General features: G+C 39.9%; 2 protein-coding genes across 4 annotated transcripts in view; one reads left to right on the top strand and one right to left on the bottom strand.

The window, feature by feature from the left end:
- LOC118425649 (calpain-10-like) overlaps positions 1-25504 on the bottom strand; it is a 110925-nt gene that overhangs the window by 55404 nt on the left and 30017 nt on the right. The gene's annotated exons all lie outside the window — the stretch shown is intronic.
- Positions 10033-25245, top strand: LOC118425651 (potassium channel subfamily K member 2-like). Of its 3 annotated transcripts, none has more exons than XM_035834629.1 (4): positions 10033-11393; positions 20025-20146; positions 22017-22719; positions 24082-24211. In XM_035834629.1, the coding sequence occupies exons 1-3, from the start codon at positions 11141-11143 to the stop codon at positions 22686-22688; spliced, it is 1047 nt and encodes a 348-aa protein (XP_035690522.1). In that variant the 5' UTR covers positions 10033-11140; the 3' UTR covers positions 22689-22719; positions 24082-24211. The 3 variants fall into 3 exon arrangements, with proteins under 3 accessions (XP_035690522.1, XP_035690521.1, XP_035690523.1); XM_035834628.1 differs by having other exon boundaries at positions 10034-11393; positions 22017-22706; positions 24082-24217; XM_035834630.1 differs by lacking the exon at positions 22017-22719 and having other exon boundaries at positions 10037-11393; positions 24082-25245.

Genomic DNA, 25504 nt, shown 5'->3' with positions numbered 1-25504 from the left:
TCGGCTCTGTGGGGTGAACGTCCGAAAGGTCATGGCATGGAGAACGAAAGAAAACCAATTTCCCCTAAAAAAAGTGCTGTAATTAAGCCTTTTACAGTACTTTATGCCAAAAATTTTACTTGGATCATTTTACCAACTATCTTATGCCTATCTATACCAAATGTTACTCATACCAGGGTACAGGAGTGCAAAATATACCGTTATAAGACCGTCAACAACAGTCGCACGGAGCTAACAGCGAAGCGAAAATACCATCGCTAGCGTTTCAACTTCGGATAACAAGTTATAAGTACTGTTGAACTCAGTAACGTTTAAGTTTGTTTTTAGTTGCCTTTGACGGTTTGACCTGAGATAGTGTTACGCTAAACTCCTGAAGAGAAGTTAAGTGACTGCTGCGATTATCATAGATATGCCCCTAAGAACTGATACAATATAAAGCCTTCTGAATAGTCTAAAATGCGAGAGCCTTAGGCGGGCTTCGCTCCCCCTGGCGGGAACACTGCTATATATGGGATCATGAGGCCCCGCTTATGAATATTAATTAGCCTTTGGCCTCCTCTTCGCTGATTGGCTAGGTCTTTGACTCAATTAACTCTCCGGCTGACGCGCACAGGTGTGGCTCTGTGCGGGGTCACGGAAGGTCACGTCAGGAGGCCAAAAGAAAACAAATTTCCCCTCAGAAAAGTGCAAAAATTAATCATTTTAAAGTTGTTTATGTCAAAAATTTTACTTGAATCTTGTTACCAAGTATCTAATGCCTATCTATACCAAATTTCAGGTCATTTAATTGTAATACCAGGGTACAGGAGCCAAAAGTGTCCTTTTTTGGTCAAAAATTGGCCAAAAATCGCAAAAATAAGCATTTTGTTGCACTTTACACCAAAAGTGTTATTGAATTTATATGAAGGGATTATCAAGGCACATCTGTGTCAAATTTCAGCTCATTCGGTTGCAATACCAAGGTACAGGAGCCAAAAGTGTCATTTTTTGGTCAAAAATTGGTCAAAAATCGCAAAAATAAGCATTTTGTTGTACTGTACACCAAAAGTGTTATTGAATTTATATGGGGGCATTATCAAGGCACATCTCTGTCAAATTTCAGCTCATTTGGTTGTAATACCAGGGTACAGGGGCCAAAAGTGTCCTTTTTTGGTCAAAAATTGGTCAAAAAATCGCAAAAATAAGCATTTTGTTGTACTGTACACCAAAAGTGTTATCGAATTTATATGGGAGCAATCTCAAGGCACATCTCTGTCAAATTTCAGCTCATTTGGTTGTAATACCAGGGTACAGGGGCCAAAATATACAGTTTTGGTCTAAAATTGACCAAAAAATCTCAATAAAATCATTTTAGAGGCAGATATGAAAAAAACTGAGAAAAAAGCATCAAGGTATTGGCCCATTCTACCCCTGTGCCAAATTTCAGGTCATTCGGTCCAGGAACGGCGGAGATGAATCACTTTGAAGATTTGACAGGAGAAAGAAAGAAAGAAACATTACGAATACAATATATTTCACCATACTATGTATGGCTGAAATATAATAACCTTACAAGTTGAAGAAAATTTATCATGGCATCTTTCTGAAGGTTGTTTTAATTAATTTTAACTGTAGTTTAAAGTGAAGAGGAGATTATCTATGGAAAAAAGACAAGCAAAGAAATTAAGATTCAGGAATATGAAAATATAGAGGGGAAGAAGATAAACATGTGAGAGAATTTAATTTTCAAATTTACGGATAATGATTTGAACTTGTTCTATAGACTCCTCAATACAATGCCAAAAGAAAGTATTATATAATTTTGATTCAACTTCAAGGCTAGCAATTAGAATGTATGAATCATTCACTATTACCAGGAAGGTCCTCAGTGAAGGTTTGATACATGAATATTTAATTCTGAGTACTGACATGGGGGACATCCATGCTAAAGGTTCTGGTTTGATATGTTGATGGCATTGTCCGAAACTTCTACCGATATCAATGTTTCATGAGGAGTGCATTAGTCCACGGTTTAACTCACTGCTTTCAAAGAATTGCAAAATGGCTGTAAAAAATCATGATTATTCTTTAAAAAACTATACATTGTAATTTGTATGCATCCCGATTCGCTTTAAGGCCGCATTATACGCCCCTCAACAGAGCATTTTCAGCCTTAACCGCGCACTAAGTTGTTTCCCACTGGACATTGCATTAATGCCGAGTTGAGGCCAGGCCCATTAATCATCACTCATCATCTGGGTTTTCCCTGAGTGCAGGAAAAGCCAGTACCCCACCCCTGACAGCTAGGTAGTGGGGGTGGTCACGCCACATTAACGCTCAGGAGTACCTGTCTTGCCACCCTTCCAAAACACATGTGCCTGAAACGGGATCTGTTTCCAGGACATTTCTCCAGGTCCTACTTCTACTTCTACTTCTCTTCAAAGACAATGAAACTTATTATTGTGATTTAGGCAAAATAACCTTCTAGTAGGCCAGAATTAATGGCATAATGAGGGAGGGAGGTTGTGTTCTACAATTACCTGCCATCAGACTGTGCCAAGAAAGAATCTAGGAAGAATGCCATGAACATTTTTGCTGTTTTCAAGAAGTGACTGCCATGTCTTAACATAACTTTGAATTTGAACTAAGAAATGAGTCACACACAAAACCCTGATAAGTTACCAAAATGTTTCTCATGAAGTTACATGTATGAGGGCCATCTAAAATGTATCTTTGGGTAGAGAGTTTGTGGATGTTTCCCTGGGACTCCATCAGGGGATTGCCTATCAGTGCACTGGTCACTAAAAGGTCAACCATATTTCCTTTCACCTCATGTCCTGCTGTGACACAAGCTGCCCGGCAAATGTGGGGAAAAGCAAAAGCAAGTCTCTTTGAGAACAAAATCAAGTCAGACCAAATGAAACAGTGATACACACTATCATTATGTACTTACACTCACATGTAAGCTTGTCTTTAGACTTATAAAATGTACATCTATTTTAACCAATAAATTCTATAAAAAGTTAGCACTTGAAAAAGACAAAAACATTGTCTGGCTGGGCATTAAAGAAAGAGGGTCTGCATGGGGGGTCCCGACAACGATGTACGCTGAATTCAGAAGAACCCCCTACGTATTACGCTAAATCAAGGAAGTCAATTACGCTAAATTTGGTCGCCTCGCTACGAATTACGTAGATAAGATGGTTTTACCTACGAGTTACGGGAAATAAAATAGCCTGCCTACACCTTACGGAAAAGAGCATGCAGACCCTCAAGAAAGTACCACATGATATGAAGTTGAATGCCATTGGCTATGAAGGTGATTAGGTTTAGAATGATGGCATAAGTCTAAATAAACAAAGACAGAATAGGCTACTCTGTTGAAATTTTTCCGGTACTACCTATATCCATTCTGACAGCACATAAGGCGTTATACTGGTCCTGTACCTGTAAAATTAGTTGTACAGTGCACATGTTCATGTACAATGTAGCTGTGATTACCGTACGATATATCTATTTACTACTAGAAAATGAAAATTTCATTCATCTCTGACAGCATAAAGACATGTGTCAATCTCTGAGTTTCATGTTACGATAATCTTTTCAAAGTGTATTGATTCACAGTTTTGTAATTTATGCTGTTCATAAAAACTGTCGGTTTGACTTTGAATAGATTTAAGACACTTTTCATGCTAATATGCTTTGTTAGATTTGAAATTGACACAGCTGTTTAGAGTTCATCTGTGCTTGAAGTATTCATTCAACTGAAATGTCACAATTCTCATCAATGTGCTACCAACATGAACAGTGCATTTTATCATGTTTTGTGGGCCCAAGTACAACTAGTGGAATGGTGGTGTGGAAGCTTGGTTGGCCAGTGGTGGTTAGATGGTGGTCAGGAGTAAGAAAGTCAATTGAATTTTAACCATGCCATATTATCACTTATACTGTACTCCAGCTAGTATCCAACCTACCCATAACTAAACGCCAAGGCTGACTACTGCCAAAACATGGGAGAACCCCCCCCCCCCAACCTTCACACAGCTGACACTCAACCAAAAACAAAAGAGCTCTTGGATCTGTATTGAAGCTGACTGTGGTCTGAATTCTAGAACAGACAGATAGGGACCTGTATCAGGTGACCTGTTACACCATGTCAGGTGGTCTGTCAGGGTACTCCACTTGTAAGCTCCTCCAATAAGGACTTGGTTATGTCTCAAGTTCACTTTTATATGGATTGGTCTGTTATGAATAGGTAACTTTATATTCAACTTAAGAAAAAGACAGCTTACTAGTATACAAGTTGAAAACTGAAGAAGAGAAAAACAGGGCTATGTCAAAGGGGTACATGATGCTTGGCCCCTTGCATGCAGTGCGTGGATAATTGATATGCTACACAAAGTTAGCCCCACAGATAAGGCCAGAAGACCTTCTGCCCAGCTGCAGCCAGGCTCTTCTCCTAGAGTGATTGATTACCAGGAACTACATGCACATAGGCCTTTCACTGGCTGTTGAGTCCCAAGTAGCGATGGCTCCTTACTGAAGTTCTTCTAAAACAAACACTGAAAGCTCTTAGGCTTGGCTTTAGGTAGGAACTAGTCCCATCTCTTCCAAAAGTCAAAACTAGAATCTCTCTTGCTGTTGTTCAGATACTGGACATAGATGAAGGGATCTGTGGGCCATTGTCAATGTCAGTATAAAAAAAACAGAGTTGTGGGAATTGTAGTCCTACTCAATGTGACAGTTAAGTAAACTAAAGAGGACTCATTTCAACAATAGTTTTAGTAGTCCAAGTAAATGAAGGACTATTGATCATTAGAGCACTTCAACATACATTGTATGCCTGCAGTGTGCAGCTCTCAGGAATTGTCTTATAGAAGATGCAATTGTGTCTTCCCTACACTTCCAATGTAAGATTTCAGAAAGCACATGCAAAATGGAACCACAACTAATATTAGTAATATTGAAGACAAAAAACTTCTCCACTCATTGCAATTCAAAGAAGCACCAGGAATGATCGGCTAAGTATACAGACATGACCTCCTGTAGTGGAGAAGTATCCTGTGTTTGTTTAAGTTAGTTCTGCCAGATGAGCCATGTAATTAGGGAATTAGGGAGATCCTCAAATCCAGACACCAATGGTGACAGATGTGGGTCAGTATAGCTATCTGTGTCAATGATGCTTGTTTCTTTTTTCTGTATTCTGAATTATTCTACATACCTAGTCAAACCTTGCCATACCTGTACCTAATAGCTGTAGCTATAGAAAGCCCATGTACAGGCTGCATGAAAAACCCTTCTAGGTACCTAGCCCCCCTGCTCTGTTACTTGTACATAGCCTGGCCTGGCCCAGAATCTTGGAGGGTATCATGTGACATACCTAGGGCTGAGTCATGTGACTGGCCTAGTACAGCCACTAGCATATATGTCTGAAGACTCTGAACTATAGTCAATCTAAGAAGAAGTGTGCTGGACAAAGGCAACTGTTTGCCCTCTTTACACTCAGTAGTGAAATCTACTTTAGAAGTAAGTGGGCTGAAACCAAATAGATTTTCCTGAATTTCCAGTTAGGGGTTAACAGTAGTTACAATTATAGTGGTTCCTGGGGCACAATAGTGGTTCCTGTCTGAGGAAACCATTGAAAGGAATGAATTAATTATAATTTATCTGACACTAAACACTATCCAGCTAGTCTATACTGTATACATATATAGTTAAAATCCCTGACATGCATGTTTGCTTCGACAATTCAAAGAGGTATAACAATAAACATTTTTTCATCTTGTAACCCACGTTGAACTATCAACCATAATGTAAACAAACCCATGCCAGCTGCAGGCTGGTACTGACTCCATTTCAAACCTGCAGACTCCTGGGGTTTCTAAGAGGACCATGGTAGTAAGCTGTTCCTAAGACCAAATTTGCCAAGCATTTACTACAAGGAAAACATACATTACATGTAAACAAGTGCATGATTACTGCAAACTACTTTCCTTTCTCCCAATCCCATTGTCAGAGACCCTGGGCCTTTGTAGTCACTATCTAGTTTCCAACAGGAAAACAATGCTAAGGTGGCTGGGGATTAACCCATGTACCATTTGTTAATATAAGGGTCAACTGTAACTAATAGCTGTGGCAGAGAGCATTAATGTTCTTGTAATGCTCACTAATTGGCTCAAGACTCTGCCTGGCTGACAGTTGAGGGAGGGGTACATAGACAGCTATAATAGGCGCGAAATCACCATAGCAAAGTGCCTTATGCTGGCCTTAATGCTGGTATAATGTTTCTGGCCTTAAAGCGGCATTCCAGACCAGTTTGGCAAGGGATTTAATGTCAATATGATGAATAGCTGTACAATGTCATAAGCAATAATTATTATATGTACGGAAATTGAATGTAGAATGATTAAGTTTCTGGTCGTAAATGTCAGTATTACATAATCATCGGATCTGGGAACTCCCAGTCAATAAAGTTCATTGATTTTTTGATAACAAAGGGACATTGTGTAATACTATACACATGTCTGTTATTCAACAATTGCCAAAGCAATCTTTTGCCTTCTCCACAATCATCAAATACTGAGTCAAAAATTTGAGCGTAAGTCAATAGTAGTCACAATGAAGAAGGGATTGGAATCCAAACTATCCCCTCTACATGTACCTGTGACTGAGACACTTATCTCTCTCTCTTTAGCCATGCAAATACTTGAATACTGAAAGTCAAGTTTCCTAAAGGCTTGTTGTAACAGTTTCAGTAGCTGGGTATATTTTTAATAATAATGGTTTATTCAGAAGTCACAGTTGCCACATTGCAGCCAATGGCTGAATTGCGTGGGAAACTTTCCAATTCATAAAACATTACACAAGTTAAAAATGTCGAAACAGGAGCTCTAAATATACAGGTTAAAATCATTGATCAACGAAGTTTAACATGAAACAAGACCATTACAGGCCATACAATTACAGGACATTTATATAAAAACTGTTCATAGAATATCGTAGGGTAGTACATTATATAAAACTTTGAGGCAAATAGTTCAAAACACAAAGAGTATGTGTCAAGCGAGGGCAATTAGGCGTTCAGTAATCTAGTCATGTGAGGAATAGCGCTGGACCTATATCTATCAGTCTTACAGTGTATAATGTCTAGTTTCTGTGATGATCGTGTAGACCTTCCACTTATTTCCCCCCGAGAAGAAGGGAGAAGGTGTCTGAATTGCTCAGATGACTGTAGTGATCTGGCGAACTTCATGGTTAAGGCTTCGCGACGGTCTTCGAGTGTGGGTAGGTCTAGTAAGTCACATGCCTTGGTGTAGGACGTAAAGTCAGGGCCTAAAATGATTCTGCAGGCACGTCTTTGAACAGATTCGATCTTCTTACTGAGCACGCTGGGTAGTCCGGGGTGCCACACGGGGGCACAGTACTCAGTTATGGGACGGATGTAGGTGATGTAGACTGTCACAAGATCTTCGGTTGGGAGGCGGAAGTGTTTGAGTTTACATAAGAGAAAGAGCCGTTGATCGAGTGGGTGAATACTAGTACATGTAATATATATTCAAAGGCTTGTTTTGGATCACTGCAGTTTGGCTGAGATGAATACCTGCCAGGTGAATTGAAATGAAAGTTGATTACAATCATTATGATTCAAACAATGCTTGAATGTCAGGAGGTGTACAGTCATGTACTATCACTACTATGCTGCAATGTAGTTTATGACTACATTGTACTAACTAATGGTATCTAAGAAATATTCCTCTGCTATGATTGCTCAAAATAAGCACAAGAGACATTTTTCTAGATCTACCCATCCTGACAATGTATTGCTCATAGTTGACAAGGTCAGAGACAACATGTTGAGAAGAGTAACAAGTCCCAGACAGTTCAGAACTTTGCAGAATCTCATTTCAAAACTTTGCTGTAACTTGCTTATCAAAACAGTGATACGAGTTCTCTGCAGTAGATGACATACATTTGTATGACTGCATGTACGAGTAATACAAACAATATGTTATACTTATGTTCTAATGACATTTAATGGTGACTCACACATTAAAACTGTAAGCAGGAAGGGAGGTTGGAGGTTACGTTGACCCAGCCAGTATAGGACCAACACCAGACCGATTCATCAAGGAACAATTGTTCCTTCCGTGTGGTAATAACACCCCAAAACCAATTCATCAACATCCACCAATCGGAATAATTTGTCTGCACTTTGGATGTCTACCAGAGCTTATTTTTCATGATGGTTACTTTGAACTGCACTTACGAAGCTGACGTCTGAAAGAATCCAAACACCCATTTGGTCCATGTGCTGTCTTGGTAACCGCTGAGTTCCTGATGATTATTGATGAAGGAACCGTTTGATTCCAATGACCATGCAAAGTACATGTAGTTAGCCTCCATAGCATGCTCTCTAGGGCCTTTTTTTGGCTCATAATACACTTTTGCTGGCCATTTCTTTTTGTACTGGGTCGCTGATTGCTGGCCTTTTCTGACTGCCGGCCCTGCGGAGCCTGCATGCAAACAGCGCATGAAAGTTATATTATCCGCAGGTCCGGCAGTCAGATGAGCCAAAAAAAGGCCCTAGAGAGTCTCCAATGGAGGCTAGCAAAGTAGCAGGAACTGACCTATATATATATATGTATACATGTATAATCTGTATTTCTGTAAGCTTGCACAAGGACTACCCGGTACTCTAAATGTCTTTAAATTCACAGGGACTTAATTTTGCAAGAGAGAGAAAGCGGCGTAGTCCCGAGTTTGCAGCTGATGAGTACATGTAGGTCACTGCAAAAACTGTAAGCACTATTAAACCACCAAAAAATGTCAACATCTATAAAGAAGTCTGTAGTCCGTCTTTCTTTCTTGTAAGTGTCCGACACGTTGATTCCATAGTGACAAATTCCCTTTTTGCCTCGCATCTTCTTATTAATGTAAGCAAACTTACAGGACTGCATTTCATAACTGAACTGTTTTATTATGAAATAGCTGCAATAGACTTATTATATATTAAGCTTCTACACTGTACATGTACATCTCCACTGTTATTTTCAACACATACAAAAATGCCAGGCATGAAGGCAACCAAAACTGATGACAAGCTGATACAGATTCTTCTAATTTTCTACAACCTAAATGAAACAGTTGCGGATACAGAAAAAGACACAGACATCTAATACCTTGCAATGTCGGAACATATAAGGACCCCCTGACAGCTACCCTGGTTATGCAGGGTAGGATTCGGTGGTGCAGAAACCCTACCCAGGCTGATGACAGGGAGACTGGATGATGATGATGAAGAGGAATGACACATGTTCTAACAACCGTGCTGTCAATCATAGACAGGAGACAGGCCACATGAAGACCCGATCTCACGCTCTGGTTGAACACTTATGTCCCTTCATAACATTCTACCACATTTTGAAAAACATTTTCTAACAAGTTGTTCTTTTTTCCTATTTGAACGGTCATGAAAAATACTGTATTCATGATAACGTAGAAGCATAGCAGAGAAAACCCCTTAAAGACCCCTATAAATACCAGGACCCTACCCACATGTAAGTCTTCCCAATTGTCTGACTGTGGCAGTGGGGTCACATTGGGGTTGCTAGGGGCAGCATTCATCACAATTATGACATTCCCGAAGCAGCACGTCCATAGAACTACATTGTATACAATCATAAATGTATGTATGTTTTTCTGTGTCAATATCATTGTAAAGACTTGAACACTAATACAAAATTTTGATAGTTGTAAGTTATAAAAACAGTGGACACTCCAAGTGTACTTATTCCCTGGTAATTTATGGGACTTAATATTGACATTGTTTATCTAACTTAACCTTTTAAATACTGTTTCGATTATGATGACATATCTATTTGTCTTTCCGTGTTGAACTTGGTATTTGATTCCTAAAGTATCATGTTACCATGATTTGAAAACAGTGGGTTATGTGATAAGTTCATAATACACATATAAGAAGACATACTAGTATAATTCTGATCAATAATATTATCATTGCCTTCAAAAGAGTAACGTTGCAGTCTCTTATTGTGGGAAATTTGATCTCATAGAAGAACATATAAAGTTGTCGCTGATCCTACGATCATAATTTGTTATTTCATAGTGGCATAGCTAGATACATGCACTGAATAAATAATAGTGTCCGAATCCTCTTGGGTAAAATTCTACTTATGTCTCTGCAATGCCCTGCACATGTTACGACTCTATGCCAACAATGTAAAGCAAACTTGCAGCAATCATAATAAAAGGTATCCGACTCTTCAAAGAAATATTTCGAAAACCAGTCCGCTTAAAACAAACAGACTGCATCTAAATCACGCTGTCACGAGTTTGATCGTCTTCGGTGAATAAAAACAGATAGAAACTTGATTACACAACTTCTGTGACTGTGGCGGGCTACAGACAATCAAATTATGAAGATGATTCATTTTCTGATTGTGTATTCGTACAGTCATTTGGTGGGTGAGGTGAGGTCGAGTCTGATTTACGATCATTGTAATTTTTTTCCGTCAGGAATTTTGGTGTTGGATCTCAGTCAAGTCCAGATATGGTCCGAATAACATCTACATATAGACACGCATGGGCTGTGCCATCGCAAACACAGGGAGGATACGTTTTAAACAACACTACAATCAACAAGTCTACAACATCGCTTTAAAGAATGGAATACCACAGGCTCATGCCCTTATGGGCTTAAATATGAATACTTGTATGATAGCATAGTTACGACTGCTTGCCCTCTCTATCTTGCTAACAGATACATACACAAAGTATTCCATTCCCCGTTACTTCTTTGGTATAGCCCTTCTAAACCATCACAGCCCTCATAGCAAGGGTGCTTGCCACAAGCCACGCTGGGGGCATTGCCTTACAGTCCGCCACTGAATATGGAGATGGCGATTCGCCTAGCGACAAAACACTGTTGACAAAAAGCGAAGACTCGCGGAGTCAAGAGGGCGCATGTGATCTTCTGTTCTCACGTGTGCCTTGTCTGACATCTCGTGACCAAACTTTTTCATCATCCCAACTGTCGTGTCACTATGGCAGGCTTGTCTGCATCTCTTCCCAACTGTTAGTCTGATGTGTGAAACTGCTTTCTGAGTTTTCTCGCCATTGCAAAGTAACATAGCGAGCAACAATGAACTGGAAAGCACTCCTAGGACTGGCTATAAGCTACATCGCTGTCTTACTGGTTGGAGCAGCGGTGTTCAAAGTGTTGGAGGAGGCCTTCAGCCCCCCTGTGAACGAGACAGCCACGCTACCAAAGAGAGCAGACCTGGAAGGAGTACTGCAGAACTTTAGCGACCATCAAAACCTGAGCATATCTCTTCAGGAGTTACTTGGGCTGATTGATGCAGCGGATGAAGTCAGAAGTGTGAATGTCAAATATGGTAAGTTTTATATCTTTATATCTTATTTTTTACCTTTCATTTTACGAGTTGAAAATGATGTTTAACTACAACTCTGATGAAAATAAATCAGCAGCATTGCATGGATGAAGTAGTACTAGATAGATTCTGTTTTAACCAGTTGTAACCAGGTAATAACCTTTTTCTCTGTTCTTTCATTATCAGCTACACAACGAGTTAGTTAAGGGCCCTGAGATACGGAGAGCAACCTGATATCTAGAATATAACTCAAATTTATAAAATATTATATCCTACAAATAACTTACAAGCAAATCTACCAGTGCTTAGCCCATTTCTTCAAATGTACAGAAAGCAATGCTTAATATAACTATAACCAATGGCTATTCAGGATATGGGTAATCCTACTTAGCACAACATGATTATATAATGACACCTGTCAATCAAATGCCATTTTCAATGCTGAATGTTACGTTGTAATTATAATTATGACTGATAGACAAATTTACTTTGTCACTGGATTGCCATATCATTCAACTACAAGAAAAGACTATGCCAGAAAACAAATGTAACATTTCCTGAAAATCATCTTTTGAAATTTTTACAATGTAATAACATTGTGTCAGAAATTCATCAGTCCAGACAAAATACATATTAGAGGAACTTAATTAAGAAATCCTACGAGAAAGACAATTTGTAAAACCATCCATCAAATTAAACTAATGACATGACGCACCTGAAACAAAAAGGTAATGACAGAACAATCACAGAGAGAAATCGCATCTTCCTTGTGGTATTTGCCATAAATGACTAAGGCCGAGAAGATTTTATTCTTCTGACAGTTGGCTTTGTCCAATGGCTTTGTCTACAACTGATCCCCAGCCAGGTCCTGACATACAAGTGCAGTGAGATGTGATCGAAAAGCCAGGACAATTGAGCGACTGGAGCTGAAGTAATTTCATTCCTCATCCCTGATTTCCCTAATGTTCAGGCTCTGACCTGTCACGTTAGGTTACGTGCGGATAAAATTGCGAATTAGTAGACAGAACCACGAAGTCTTTGGACTGACTACTTCATACCCCAAGAAAGGACTTTTCAATTTTTTATTCTAATTATAATAGAGTTTGAGAAAAATTTAAAAATTTAAAATTATATAGCTTTTGGACAAGCACAATGAACAGTGGACCAAGGGTTAGGTCCTATGTAGGGGTGCCTGTACAAAAAATTCAGGTCCAGGTCCGGTTCAGAGGATCAGGTCCAGGTCCAGGTCCAAGCCCCAAAACGTGTGAATGCCAGTGATCATATATCATATAATCTGTTCATTTTCCGATCAGTCCAACATCCAGTCTTCCAAATTTTTTCAGGTCCGTTTTTTTTTTACCGGTCCAATAAGAAAAAACGGTTTTGTACCGGTACACCGGTACCCACCCATCACCCATAGTCCTGTGCGTCCTAAAAGCTGCAACCTTTTCAGTAGCGAGCATGTTGGGTGACCAATACAGCCGGGATTAGAACTCACGGCTTCTTGGTCCAGAGTCAAATAGTACTTGTGAAGACTTTTCCATCACTTTCAACTCATCGCCACAAAAGTTCATTGGTATCATGAATGCGACATTCATCAATTACAAATCCATTGCTTTAGTCTTGGTAGCCAGACAGACAGATTATTGTCTAAACTTCATTTCCCTCCATCGTAATCTTCATTTTAGAATAAAACTTTTCCAGTAATTGTTTAGCAAGATGAGATTCATCTTGTTACGATTGGCATCTGCTGCAGACGTTTGGCAAAAGTGGATAAACATGGCATTTTTGTACAACTCATTTGATTTCTTCTAGTATCTGTAAAAGAAAATAATCGGTTCTTGCAATGAAAACTCAATACAGTTAGAAAATACGATGACAAATTGGAAAATTCAGTCTGGAAAAGAGTCTGGTAGACAAGTTTGCAGATATATGTAGCTATAAATTCACTACCACTGCCAAGGAATCTTTCAAGGGTCACATAGATCCAATTTTGGTCAATCGACGGTCGCTCAGAGATCGCTCTCTAGTGGAAAGAAGGCCTTAAAAAGGAGACGCACTCGCTACTTTTAACCACTGTTAACAGAATGATATACTAATGAGATCTGAAGTAGAGATGGAGAGTATGTACCCTGTATATTTCTGTACGATTTATTGCAACAGGTGTCAACGTCGTTTTGATATTTCAAACATTGATTGATTTGCGAGCAGGTTTCATACTCTATGGCTGTTTTAACAAAACTTGACCCACCCTGAATGTCTGTTATATTTATTAAATAACTGAATTCAGACTTAACAAAAAAGCCTTTACAGATTTTAGAGATCTTCTGACATTTCACAGTAACTGTGGAATATTCCAATGATTGTCGTTGAAAGGCAAATTCAATCACTTGCTATATCAAAGGTGCTGTATTAAATTCTTCATTGCCCATCCTTTCTAAAACATCTTGAACACGAAATTCTAAAGGATCAATCCAATAGAAGCTTTGTTTCACTCTCCAAATTTCTTGGACTACATGTATGTGAATCAATCACCATGAACTTGAGTACCAGCTAAGAGGCCACATAATAATATGTTGAGTTATCATTAGAACAGAATAGCTGGGACTGAGTACAAAAGGGAGCCAGATAACACACATGTATGGGGCTATCTAGGAGATCTGTACTCAGTCTGTCATCTACATGTTGCCCTTGTAAAGTGCACCAGCCAATGTTCTAGCCAGCCTGAATTTTTTACCATCCCTGAATTTTGAAATTCTGTTGAGCGGCAAAGGTACAATGATCCTAGAGGTGTCCAATGGCATGCGCCCCCTAGAAAATTTTGGAAATCTAGATATTCTGAAAAGCTATTTCCTGCATTTTGAGGGGCAAATTTTGCTTGAATACTCTGCTTGGTTCAATTGCATTCTGTGTTGATATCTTTACATGCCGATTTTTTGTCCATAATAGAGAACGGACTGGACAAAATTTATGTCCATCCCCCGAGCAGCAAAATACCGTCAAAGGACGGACGCTGGCTAGAACCCGGCTGGTGCAAGCAAAGGACGAAATATGCAACACACAGTACACTGTGCACCATTTACTATAACAACAAAATTGGCCAATTTCCTAAAATTACACCAGGCTAGTATGTGGCCTAAATATAAAGTATATTTTACAACACGAGACACAAGTTCATGCCATGAATGTTTATCAGCCAAATATCCTTTTTGAACATTACTGAATTATATTGGATATTACTTGAAATAATATTCATGGGATTATGATTCAAGCTTGACATAAGTGCAAAATGTTCAAGGCTGTTTTTTGCTTTGAGATCAGAGCGATTTGGCCTTTTGGCCTTTGGCCTGGAATTCAGTCCAGTCAACCCAGTGAACTCGGAATAATACCCTGTGGTCAAGTCTGTCCAATATCCCGGTCAACACGGCCAGGGTTAAGGTTCTAGTAAGGGTCAAGCCTTAATTAGTTTACATGTAGGATCATGTAACTATGGGCCGAGTTTACAAGGTTGTTGGGCTGAGTTAGAATGATTAGCCATTGGCCGAGTTAGTAAATAGCCAAATAGATGCATCTGACAGCCTTTTGTTTTTGTGTTAAACACCAATACATGTTGTGAAGTTGTCATCAGTCCATACCAATTTTATTTGTTTGTTCTATGATTTTTGAATATCAAAACATAGCAAGTCGACATCATGAAAGCAACAGGCAGGGAGGAAAAGACAGTGAGTGTATTCATTTCATAAAACTGAGTGCACCAAGGCATAAACCTGGTCTTTTGGTTTTGTTTTCATTAGGTTTTTTACAGTTAAGCATATTCTACATTTTTTCTTAAATCCGAGACCCAACAAATTAAATTGGTGTGGCCTCATGGAAATGTAATTATGCAAAATTGTAATGCCATTAAAAGAAATAGAAGTCTTGTGCTTTATGAACCCTAAAATTGTGATCTCGTTAGCATTGCACGATGTTTGAAATGTTGTTTTCAAACATAGTGCGTACAGTACAACAACAAGCTTAAGGAAAGAATGACAGAGACAACTCTGTATCCATATATGGGAACGTGGCTTGATTTTAAACGTCACATAAAAATTACTGACCTTAGAACACCGGGAAATGATACGTCCCAAAATGCACCACAAGTCGGTTTATGGTGCTTTAAAGTCTCAGACATCTGGTTATATAGAATATCTAGGCCATGTTGATTCGATTGCATAGATGCCATCACATTATGTCCCTTTCAAAAAACCAATTTTCGGCCAAACTGTAAATTGTACTGCGGCTGCAGAATTGGCAAATACAATATGCGTAAATTGAAAAAATATTGGAAAATAGATACTTAATTAATATTATCATATTATGTCATACCTGTGACGCGAAAACGTTTGATACGTCTGTTCCAGGCAGTGTGATAACTTTCCGTATCACACAGGCTCAAAGTTTGTATTACACAGGCTTCCTTCGAGTAAATCTAACCATTTTGAGCGGGCCGAGTGCGGCACGGTTGGCAATTCGATTACCTGATTCGGACATTGGAACATTACTGTTGTATCAATTTTTGTTTGAGGGCACCAAATTTGTTCAACTTCTGGCACACTTCGCATCAAAACATGGGTTTTCTCAGGTGGGTATGACATATAAATAAAATACAACACAGTGTATTCCGCATTACCCTCGGTCCCAGCCATCCCGCGGGTCGGATCACCCTCCGACCTTCGGGTGATCTGACCCGCGGTCGGGCTGGTGCCTCGGTTGATGCGGAAAACACAGTGTTGTATCTATGGAAAGTCAATTCCAATGTCAAAGATGAAGACGTGAAAGAACAAAAATGTATAATCTGTTATTCGGAATTCAATACTCTGTATGCTCAGTCATTTGTTCAAACTTCCTGACCACTTAGTAGATACATAATCACAATTTTTTTGTGCCAAACACTTTTTTCTTCGCACGCTCGCATCAGTTTTTGGGTTCCCAGAGGATGTCATCCATACAATGAAATGAACATGGCCTATAGTACGTAGTCTCAGACATCTGGTTTTGCAGTAAATACAGAAATAGTAATGGCACAGATGATGAAGTTGGACAGATGTCTCTATGGGTTGGGCTGTTTACTGAATCTTGTGGTTTAACCCTTAGCATGCTAACCTCAGCATTAACCAAGATCAAGTTGGAGCAATGAACATGCCCTGAGTAGAATTCTTAGTAGCAAGAATATCATAATATAATATGATTGTGATTCTGAAAATAATTTCATCAGGTTGGTATAATGCAGGATAAAGGAGAATTCTTTTTACACATTCTGTAAGTACTTACTCTGCTTACATTTCAACATCTCTCAGACATCTTCCTCACAGCTTCTAACTGGAGTTTTGCTTCTTGCCGCTATATGTAGCCGATGAAGGTGGCGCTTTTGCAGCAAAAAAACAATCCCAAATGTGGCTAAGCAAGTGTCCCCCCTCGTCCCGGTTCATCACTGAGGTTAACTTCTTTATCCAGATCGCTTCCTTGATCCACCGGATCCACCTGTTGTCTTCCCTGTCTACATGTATGACCTTATGTCTATGAAGTAAAACTTCAGTTAGAAGCTCTGATGAAGATCAGGAAACGTAAGCAAATTTAGTACATGACTGTGTACTTACTGGATGCGTAAAAAGAATTCTCCTATTATCCTATTGCTGGGGTTATGTAGTACATGTGCATTGACATGAAATGTACCATAATAAGAGTATGGCTATTGCATAATAAGAAAAGTCCTTCCCACACAAAATGGTGCATTGGGCCGCTGAGTGTACATCTCTGTAGCTTTATCTGGTAAATTACGGTGTGTATTCAACTAACATTATCATGATACTCTTTTCCAAATGCTGAATGCTAATCGGAGAAAGCAGCATCTACCATATAAAGTCTTTGGTATGACTCAGCCGGGGATTAAACTCATGACCTATCAACTGCAAGGCTAACACTCTTGCTAGTCTTACCACTTGGCCATTTCATCAGTAGCATAATATTATATAACATTTGATTGTATACTTGCTGAAAAAAAATTTTTCCCCAGAGTCTGTTTCAAATGCAAATGCCAACAGTCATTTGAAACACAGTCCATCATCATCATCATCATTCATACTCCGGGAGCTTGTAAAATTGTTCAGATTGTCAACAACTATAGTTTGGCATATGCTGTATCTTAAAATATGACAGTCCCTGTCTCTTAGAATTGATGTAGCCACTGAAGCCTCTGACCTCCCAACAATTTCCTAATCAGCCGAACTGTCACTCTTTAGATCCATCGGTATGACACTGCATAGTCAACATGCCAGACAGTCATATCAAGGCATTAGAGTATCAAAAACACTGTCTGGCATCCAGGGTTGGACAAGTTCACTAGCCCGATCCAGGGCAAGTGCAAGTACCGACTTGCAAGTGCAATGACCTACCCCAATTGCCCGATCGAGGTAGTAAGATTTTTCAATGAGTGAGATTGTCATAGACTTGTTACTTTTCACAGCCATGGTATCAGGCATTGGTCAACATGGAAAAATTGAGCCAATGATAAAAGAACTTCATTGCTGATGAAGTGAACATACATTACACTAACTGAAGAAAAATGTCATTAATTAGTTAGTTTAGATTGACAAGTGAAAATTTGGTTTGGGCCAAGTAGATTTCTTAATTGTACTTGCCCAATAGGACAAGTGAATTTTAGAAAACTTGTCCAACACTGGCATCATCAGTGACAGGTTGCTCAACGGATTTCATAGATGAAGAGCAAATCTTTCTAGAATTTTTATATTTTGCTGTCTTTTGAAAAAAATAGTTTTTCATCATGCAACATATTCTAGTTACAAAATCCATCATACAAATCCAATTTTCAATGGCTAATCTCAATGGTCAGTCAGCAATCACCCTATAGTAGTACAGGAGCCTTATGAAGTGAATATATGGTTTGACAGAAAACAACACCTGGTCCAATAATTCCTAATTTAGTGGAAGTGATTATTGACGTGCCAAAAAGAAAGGGACCGTACGGCGTTTAGTGAGGGGGGAGGGCCGGTCGCCAGAGGGTCGGGTCAAAAAATTTTTGCTAGGCCCTCCCCCAGGTCAAAATTTTTTTGCTAGGCCCTCCCCCCAAGTCAAAATTTTTTTGCTAGGCCCTCCCCCCTCCTATCAACTTTGAAAAAATATTCAAGACGCCAATAAATCACTGCGCTCCCATTTGGAAATGTGCTTTGCGTCATGCTTTTTCATGATTTTCATCGAGAAGCAGATCTCTCAGTAAAAAGGAAAACAGAATGGCTCAAAATATCTGCTTAATAGAGGCATAAATATTTGCTTTATAAAAGCTATTTTATTGTTTTGATAGCCAAACAACACCTAAAAAGCATTTGTACCTGGATTTCGAGTAGATTTGCGCCACGAAGCGGCGCGCGCCCCGCCCCCTTAATTTACATATTGCAAGCTCGTGGGCCAGAGCGGCTTGACGGAAACTATTTTCAATGTACGTATATTTCGAACTTTTTCTTGGTTCTGTGGGGGTAATAACTTACGGTAAATCGGGGAAAAAATAACAACAAAAATGACGACTCGACTCAAAAAACCAAAACTGTAGGCGGGGTAGACTGGTCGCCTCTCTCAAGCCGCCGCGGGCGTGAGAGCGCAGACTTGCAGGAGATCTTTTAAAAATGCCACCGTGATGCTTTTTTGCCACGATTTTCTGGTTAAATGACATTTCTATGAAAAAAACAAAACACGAGGTTTTCAAGTTTTTGAGAACGACGTTCCGAACACCATGTCTGGCGCCAAAGGCATGAAGAATCGCAAGGTAGGTCCGGGGGAAATTTTGAAATCTTGACCCTCTTAAAAGCTATTTCCTGAAGTTTGGGGGAAATATTTTGCTGGCAAACAAAGCTAACTAATGGCATTTCAATTTAGAAATACAAAATTAAATCCCCACGAACACATTATCACGATGTCGGTCACCAAAGGCGCGAGGCTGGTCACGTCAAGGGATCCAGGGAAATTTGCAAATCTTTACCCTCGAGCTCTGTAAAGCCATTTCTTACATTTTGAGGGCAATACGCCAGGGGTAAATTTTGCTGGCAGACTAATCTAGAGTTTAATATTTCTGTAAGTGAAAAAGGTTTTCGAGGGCGATACATAAGCCCCGCCCCCTCCCTTTCGCATTTTCACTGTGTCCCGAGCGCCGACCTTGGGTGATTCCTTGCGGAGGTCCAGAAAAATTTTGAAATCTTGACCCTCTGAAATGCAGTTTCTTGGATTTTAAGGGACAAATTTTGCTCGAGACCAAGCTATTTTTTTTTGCTTGGCCCTCCCCCCAAGTCAAAATTTTTTTGCTAGGCCCTCCCCCTGGCAAAATATTTTTTTGCTAGGCCCTCCCCCCCTGGCGACCGGCCCTCCCCCCTCGCTAAATGCCGTACGGTCCCTTACTCATTGCACAAGCAACTGGACATGATTTTGATTTCAAACATCTATTGTTTTTTGTCAGTGACACTGAAGTGATCTGGGAGCAACTGGTCTTTCATACTCTAATCTTCAACTATCCTTCTCTGATGTTTAATCTTCATCGACGTAACATTATTAATGTTTTCTTGATTGCCTTGACTTTCTCTATCCTTGCAGCTGAGTCGGTGAACACAACAACAAAGTTCTACATTGACTTTTTTGACTCCCTGTTCTTCTGTGGAACCATCATCACCACTATAGGGTATGGCCACATCACACCAAAGACCGATCCTGGAAAGGTAAGGTGCTTGTTTAACAGTGCCTGGATGGGTCGAATGATCTTGGACTAACATTGTTTAAGCCCCCTTCACACAAGAGCAAGAACCAGCCGGAATGCTGTCGGAATGAAAATTCTTTTCTATTCCTAGCAATTCCTGGCAATTTGTTGTGTGTTTCAGAAATTCTCACAGCATTCCAGCTACAAAATGTATTTGTACCCGTTCTTTTGGCTGGCCCGAAAGCTTTCCACATGTTAAACTGTCGAGATGCATTCGAAGTGGAGAAATATCGAATGGCATTCAAAGTGGATCTAAGAGTATTCTAACTATTCTAACTGCAGTATGACTGCATTCTACGGCATTCCAACATCATTCGAAACAGTCTTATCTCATTCGATGGAGAACCGAAACAGCAAGCCACTTCGAATCCAGCCCGAATACATGTGGCCAAAAGAATATCTGGAATGCAGTGAGAATTTCTAGAATACACTACGAATTCCCAGGAATAGAAAAGAATTTTCATTCTGACGGCATTTTGGCTCATTCCTTCTTGTGTGAAGGGGATATAAGGTCCATTTGGAATTCCCAATCTGAATGGCCCTGAATGTGGCGCGAATTTTGCAAATACAAAAAATGTACTTCATTACGACTTCATTATAACTGTTACTTTGAGTAGACTAGTATTCAGTTGACTTTTAAGAATAATCTTTTACCATGTGTAAGGACAGTTGATAGATCTATTATTGATGAGCTATGTTGCCAGTCATGTGTTTTTTATTGCCCTTCTGACCCATGCATTAAGTAAAATGATTTACAGTTGAATTTACATTAACAAAAGGCACTGACAGACCCAACAGGCTAGACATAGATGCACACGATGTGGACTCATGCCATGTTGCCATGATTATACATTGTGCTCTGGTGTTGTTTACTTCTTTTACTGTGGCTTTTTCATGTGGCTTTTTTTGCTTGAGTGTATTCAAAGTTGTGCATGTGTTTGCATGCAATTCAAGCACCTCCACACAAGACATACAAAAGTGTATAGTACATATTTAAAAGTTAAGCTATAATTTCAGTACATTCAAAGTAACAAATTAGAATCTAAGAATAGTTTTTCTAGCTGAGGCTTAGAGCAACTGGTAATCATTAAACTTTCTTATGGCCCTGAAAGTTGACACCTGACCTATCTCTGCGGACTAGCCCTGTAACCATTAAGAGAATCGGTAGCCAAGCGACTACTTCAGTTGCTGAAGAGGGTATCTCACAGGACTGCATCAGATTGTGCCAGGCATTACAAAAATAGATGCAAACTTCCCAACTGCCTATAAGTGCCTAGGCTAGGAACCCTCTCTGTGAGGTTTCTCCAAATTATTAGTAATACACAGTACCGAGCCTAGGTGTAGTTTTGTCTGCCTTTAGACTTAATCCAGTTTCCTTTCAAGATTTGGTCAGAAACCCTAACAGTTGATACATTGAATAATCATGTACAATGAATTAATTTGAAAGTACATCAAGTATGTGCTGCTCACTTGCTGCAATGAACACTTCAAAGGGGATATTTCACTGTACTGTGGTACGCTGGCATCATTGTGCCTAGTAACTTGATGTGTTACTCTTGACTTTGTAACAGAAATATCTTGCAAAACGTACATGTATGACTAAAATAGACAGATACACACACAAGGGGTAAAGGATTCCTTTTTATCCGTGGAATTCCTTTGTATCCCTAGGGCACGTCACTAATGGATTTTCAAATAAAGTCTCAAATTCATTTAGCGCTCTGTGAAATGGCTGCCAACGTGCCACAGTTCCAGTGAGATGCTCTCTTAAGGACAGCACCATTTCTCATTGTATGTTAACCTCCATTTTGTCCTGTCTTTGTGTGTCACAGCTCTTCTGTATAGCCTATGCACTCATTGGCATCCCCGTCACCTTCTTCTTGTTGGCAGCGATCGGCATCAAACTCGGCGATGCCAATCGCTGGGGCGAGAAGAAAATCAAGCGGGCCCTGAAGGTGTTAGAGCGGTGGCCGGGGGTTCTACGTTCGTTCACCCTCTTCCTAATCACGGTCATCGGATTTGGCATCTTCTTCTTCGCGCCCGCGTACCTTTTCATGATAGTCGAGGGCTGGACCTATCTGGACGCCATTTACTATGTGTTCATAACGCTCAGTACCATAGGGTTTGGGGACATGGTGACGACCTTACAAGACATCGAAAACATCTACTACGACTACGCCTACAAAATCGCCGTCATCGTTTGGATAATGACGGGACTGAGCTTCTTAGCGACCATCATCGATCTGATTTCCGACGCCATGAAACAGGTGCAGCAGCAAATGCAGGAGAACCTGAAAAACGTCGCGACCGGAGTCAATCTAGATAAGTTCGGGAACAGTCTGGCCGGTAGCGTTAAGGGGCTGAGTACGCCGCAGATGCTGAAGAGAAAGGGGAAAGGAAAGAAGGGGAAGGCGGAGAGTGCGCCAGACATAAGCTCGGGTTACGACACCATGGAGAAGGAGAGGGGGATGGCGTGGGGGCCAGACAGGGAAACTATTCTGTAGGATACGTCGAAGATGAAGGTTAGACATCCAGGTGATGGGATAGCCAATGCAAAACTTACTCCAGCAACTAAGATAAGTTTTACAGTTGCTTGAGTCGCATTTGCATTGTCGTGTTGGCATATGATGATGTCCTTGACTGACTGACCAATTCTGTGGGATGTACTAAGTTTACTGGATAGCAACACTTCCTTCTCAGTAGAATTGAATGCTGTCATGATTATGAATTATGATAATCTGTCATTTTGGCTTATATCTGTGCACAAAATTTGCATTGTTTATACATGTATAGCAGTCATCAGCATGGCAACTTGTGTATGCAGAACGTGCCTTAAAGAATTGCCTTTCATGATATCATAAGCTATTATGTATGAAAATTAGTCTCTAGAGAGAAATAAGTACAACTTTTATAACTAAATAGAACAATTTGAATGATCTTAGTATTACATAGATATATGGAACAGCTACATAACAGTTAAGTTAGATCTGACATTAGATATATTGTCTAGTGCCTTTAGACTAGAATTTTAACTTCTTAATATCAGTAGAATATCCCTTCTGTCATTCCATGTCGCTCTATGTACAACTCCTTGCTGTCGCCGCAACTTGAATACTCCTTTGATGTGCAATGCAAATGCTGCTACACTTAGTCTAATATCCTGTGTTGTAAACTGTGCCTTTTACCAACAGTCATTATAACGTAGCTGCACTTTTAATATTCTCAGTCCTCTGATGCAACATTGCTTAAGCTTGGTAGTGACATGCTTATCCTCCCTGCAGGCATACAAAACAATCTGCATCAAAACTCTTACCTGATGTAGTATCATACGTTAGTAGCCAGAATTGCTATCTCTCTACTAGTTAGAAAGCAACCTACAATGTACTGTGAGAGTATAGATTGAATGCAAATAAAAGCACTCATACTCAACCTACTCTCTTCCTAAAGGTGAAATTTCACCGCACTTGCGTGGAGCTTGTGTCACTGCGGGGTTCGTTCACTGCGTCACTATTTTGTTATATTAAATTTAGACATTGCATAATACATAAAAGTATGAATTAGAAGATGACAAAATACACAAGAAGTAAGAAAATTAGTTCTTTATCTTTCAAACCCCGCAGTGACGCGAGCGTGACGTGAACGTGGCGCAAGTGTGGCACAAGCGTGGCGCAAACGTGGCACAAGCATGGTGCGGTGAGAGTGCACCTTAAGCTGATATTGCTTTAATCCTCTCATGTCCATAAACCTTTTCTACACTCAGCCCTGTACTAATCCAAAGCTAATCTCTTATATTGTCTCAATCTCTTCTTCAGCAATCCTTGCAGCACTATGTTCCATATCCTATACTTCAAAACACTAGATCCCCACCAACTTCTCTGCTCTTCTCTCTTCTCTCAGCTTTTCTGCATTGCCTATGCCCTCATCGGGATTCCCATCACGGTTTTCTTCTTGGCGGGGATCGGCATAAAGCTGGGAGACGCAAACCGTTGGGTCGAGAAGAAAGTCAAGACTGCTGTCAGCAAACTGGCGAGAAACCCCGGCGTCATCCGTATAGCCACTCTTCTCATTACTCTATTAATAGGTTTCGGAACCTTCTTTTTTGTCCCTGCGTATATCTTTACCCTTGTAGAGAAGTGGAATTATCTGGATGCGATTTACTATGTGTTTATAACTCTAAGTACGATAGGATTCGGGGATATGGTAACCACTGTGAATGAGCTAGAGGGAGTAGACGTATTTTACGATTACTTGTACAAGGTGGCTGTGATTGTTTGGATCATGACCGGTCTGACTTTCTTGTCCATGGTCATCGATCTTGTGCAAGATGGACTCCAAACGGTCAAAGAGAAAATGAAAGACGAACTTGACGCCGCCGTCAATCTAGACAAGTTTCCTGGGCGCAACATCTCGCTGAAGTCTTTGAAGAAAAAACGAGGCTCCAAAACCGAGAGTCCTGTTGATTCTAACTCGGCAGTGAACTCTTTGGGAGATGATAACGAAGACGGAATACCGTCTGAAGACAATAGAGAAAAGGGAATCAAAGAAACTATTATCTGAATACAATTTGCAGACTATTTCAGGGCATGGCTTCTTTGAGTTCTCAAGCCCAGTGACGTCAAATCTGTTGACAATCTTCTTGACCGAAATTAAATATGTCTGAAGTATGAAAGTCCTATCATAGCGCAGAAGGCCACTGTCATAAATTTGTAATAGAATTTCTTTACAAGGTCAAGGGGTTATCATTATAATACTAAATCTCCGCTTCTTGGCATATGGCTGATTATTGACATAAGGATCTGGGTTTAGATTTCGACAGACACAGGAATTATTTGAAGTAACCATAAACATGTCATTTAGCAACCTTAAGAGGATACTGTGCTTTGAAATAAGAGTTTTTTTCAAGTTCACTTCCTCCTTTACTTTAAACTAGAGAGTATGTTTACCATTTTTCCAATGAATGAATCCTAAAGTGTCACAATATTTACACAACAACCAAGTAAAACAATGCCATATTCTGTGACCTTCTGAAACTCATGTGTTGTAATGCTTGTGATTCTCATAAATATAGAATACAACACGGTGTATTCCGTATCACCCAAGGTATCAGCCCGACCGCGGGTCGGGTGATCCGACCCGCGGGAGGGCTGAGACCGAGGGTGATGCGGAATACACCGTGTTGCATTTTATTTATGTCATACCCACCTGAGAAAACCACTGTTTTGATGCGAAATGCGCCAGAAGTTGAACAAATTTGGTGCCCTCGACAAAACAGCGTTGCACCAGTAATGTTCCAACGTCCAAATCAGGTATTCGAACTTTC

The sequence above is a fragment of the Branchiostoma floridae genome, chromosome 11 (genome assembly GCF_000003815.2).
Source record: "Branchiostoma floridae strain S238N-H82 chromosome 11, Bfl_VNyyK, whole genome shotgun sequence".
Taxonomy (NCBI): Eukaryota; Metazoa; Chordata; class Leptocardii; order Amphioxiformes; family Branchiostomatidae; genus Branchiostoma; species Branchiostoma floridae.
Note: the sequence above shows the minus strand (reverse complement) of the source record. Positions and strands in the feature narration are given on the sequence as shown.

Excerpts from the sequence above, each read along its gene's own strand:
- LOC118425651 (XM_035834628.1), top strand. The coding sequence starts at position 11,141 with ATGAACTGGAAAGCACTCCTAGGACTGGCTATAAGCTACATCGCTGTC. Across the intron at positions 11,394-20,024 it reads AAGTGTGAATGTCAAATATG|CTGAGTCGGTGAACACAACA; the intron begins GTAAGTTTTATA and ends CTATCCTTGCAG. Across the intron at positions 20,147-22,016 it reads CAAAGACCGATCCTGGAAAG|CTCTTCTGTATAGCCTATGC; the intron begins GTAAGGTGCTTG and ends TGTGTGTCACAG.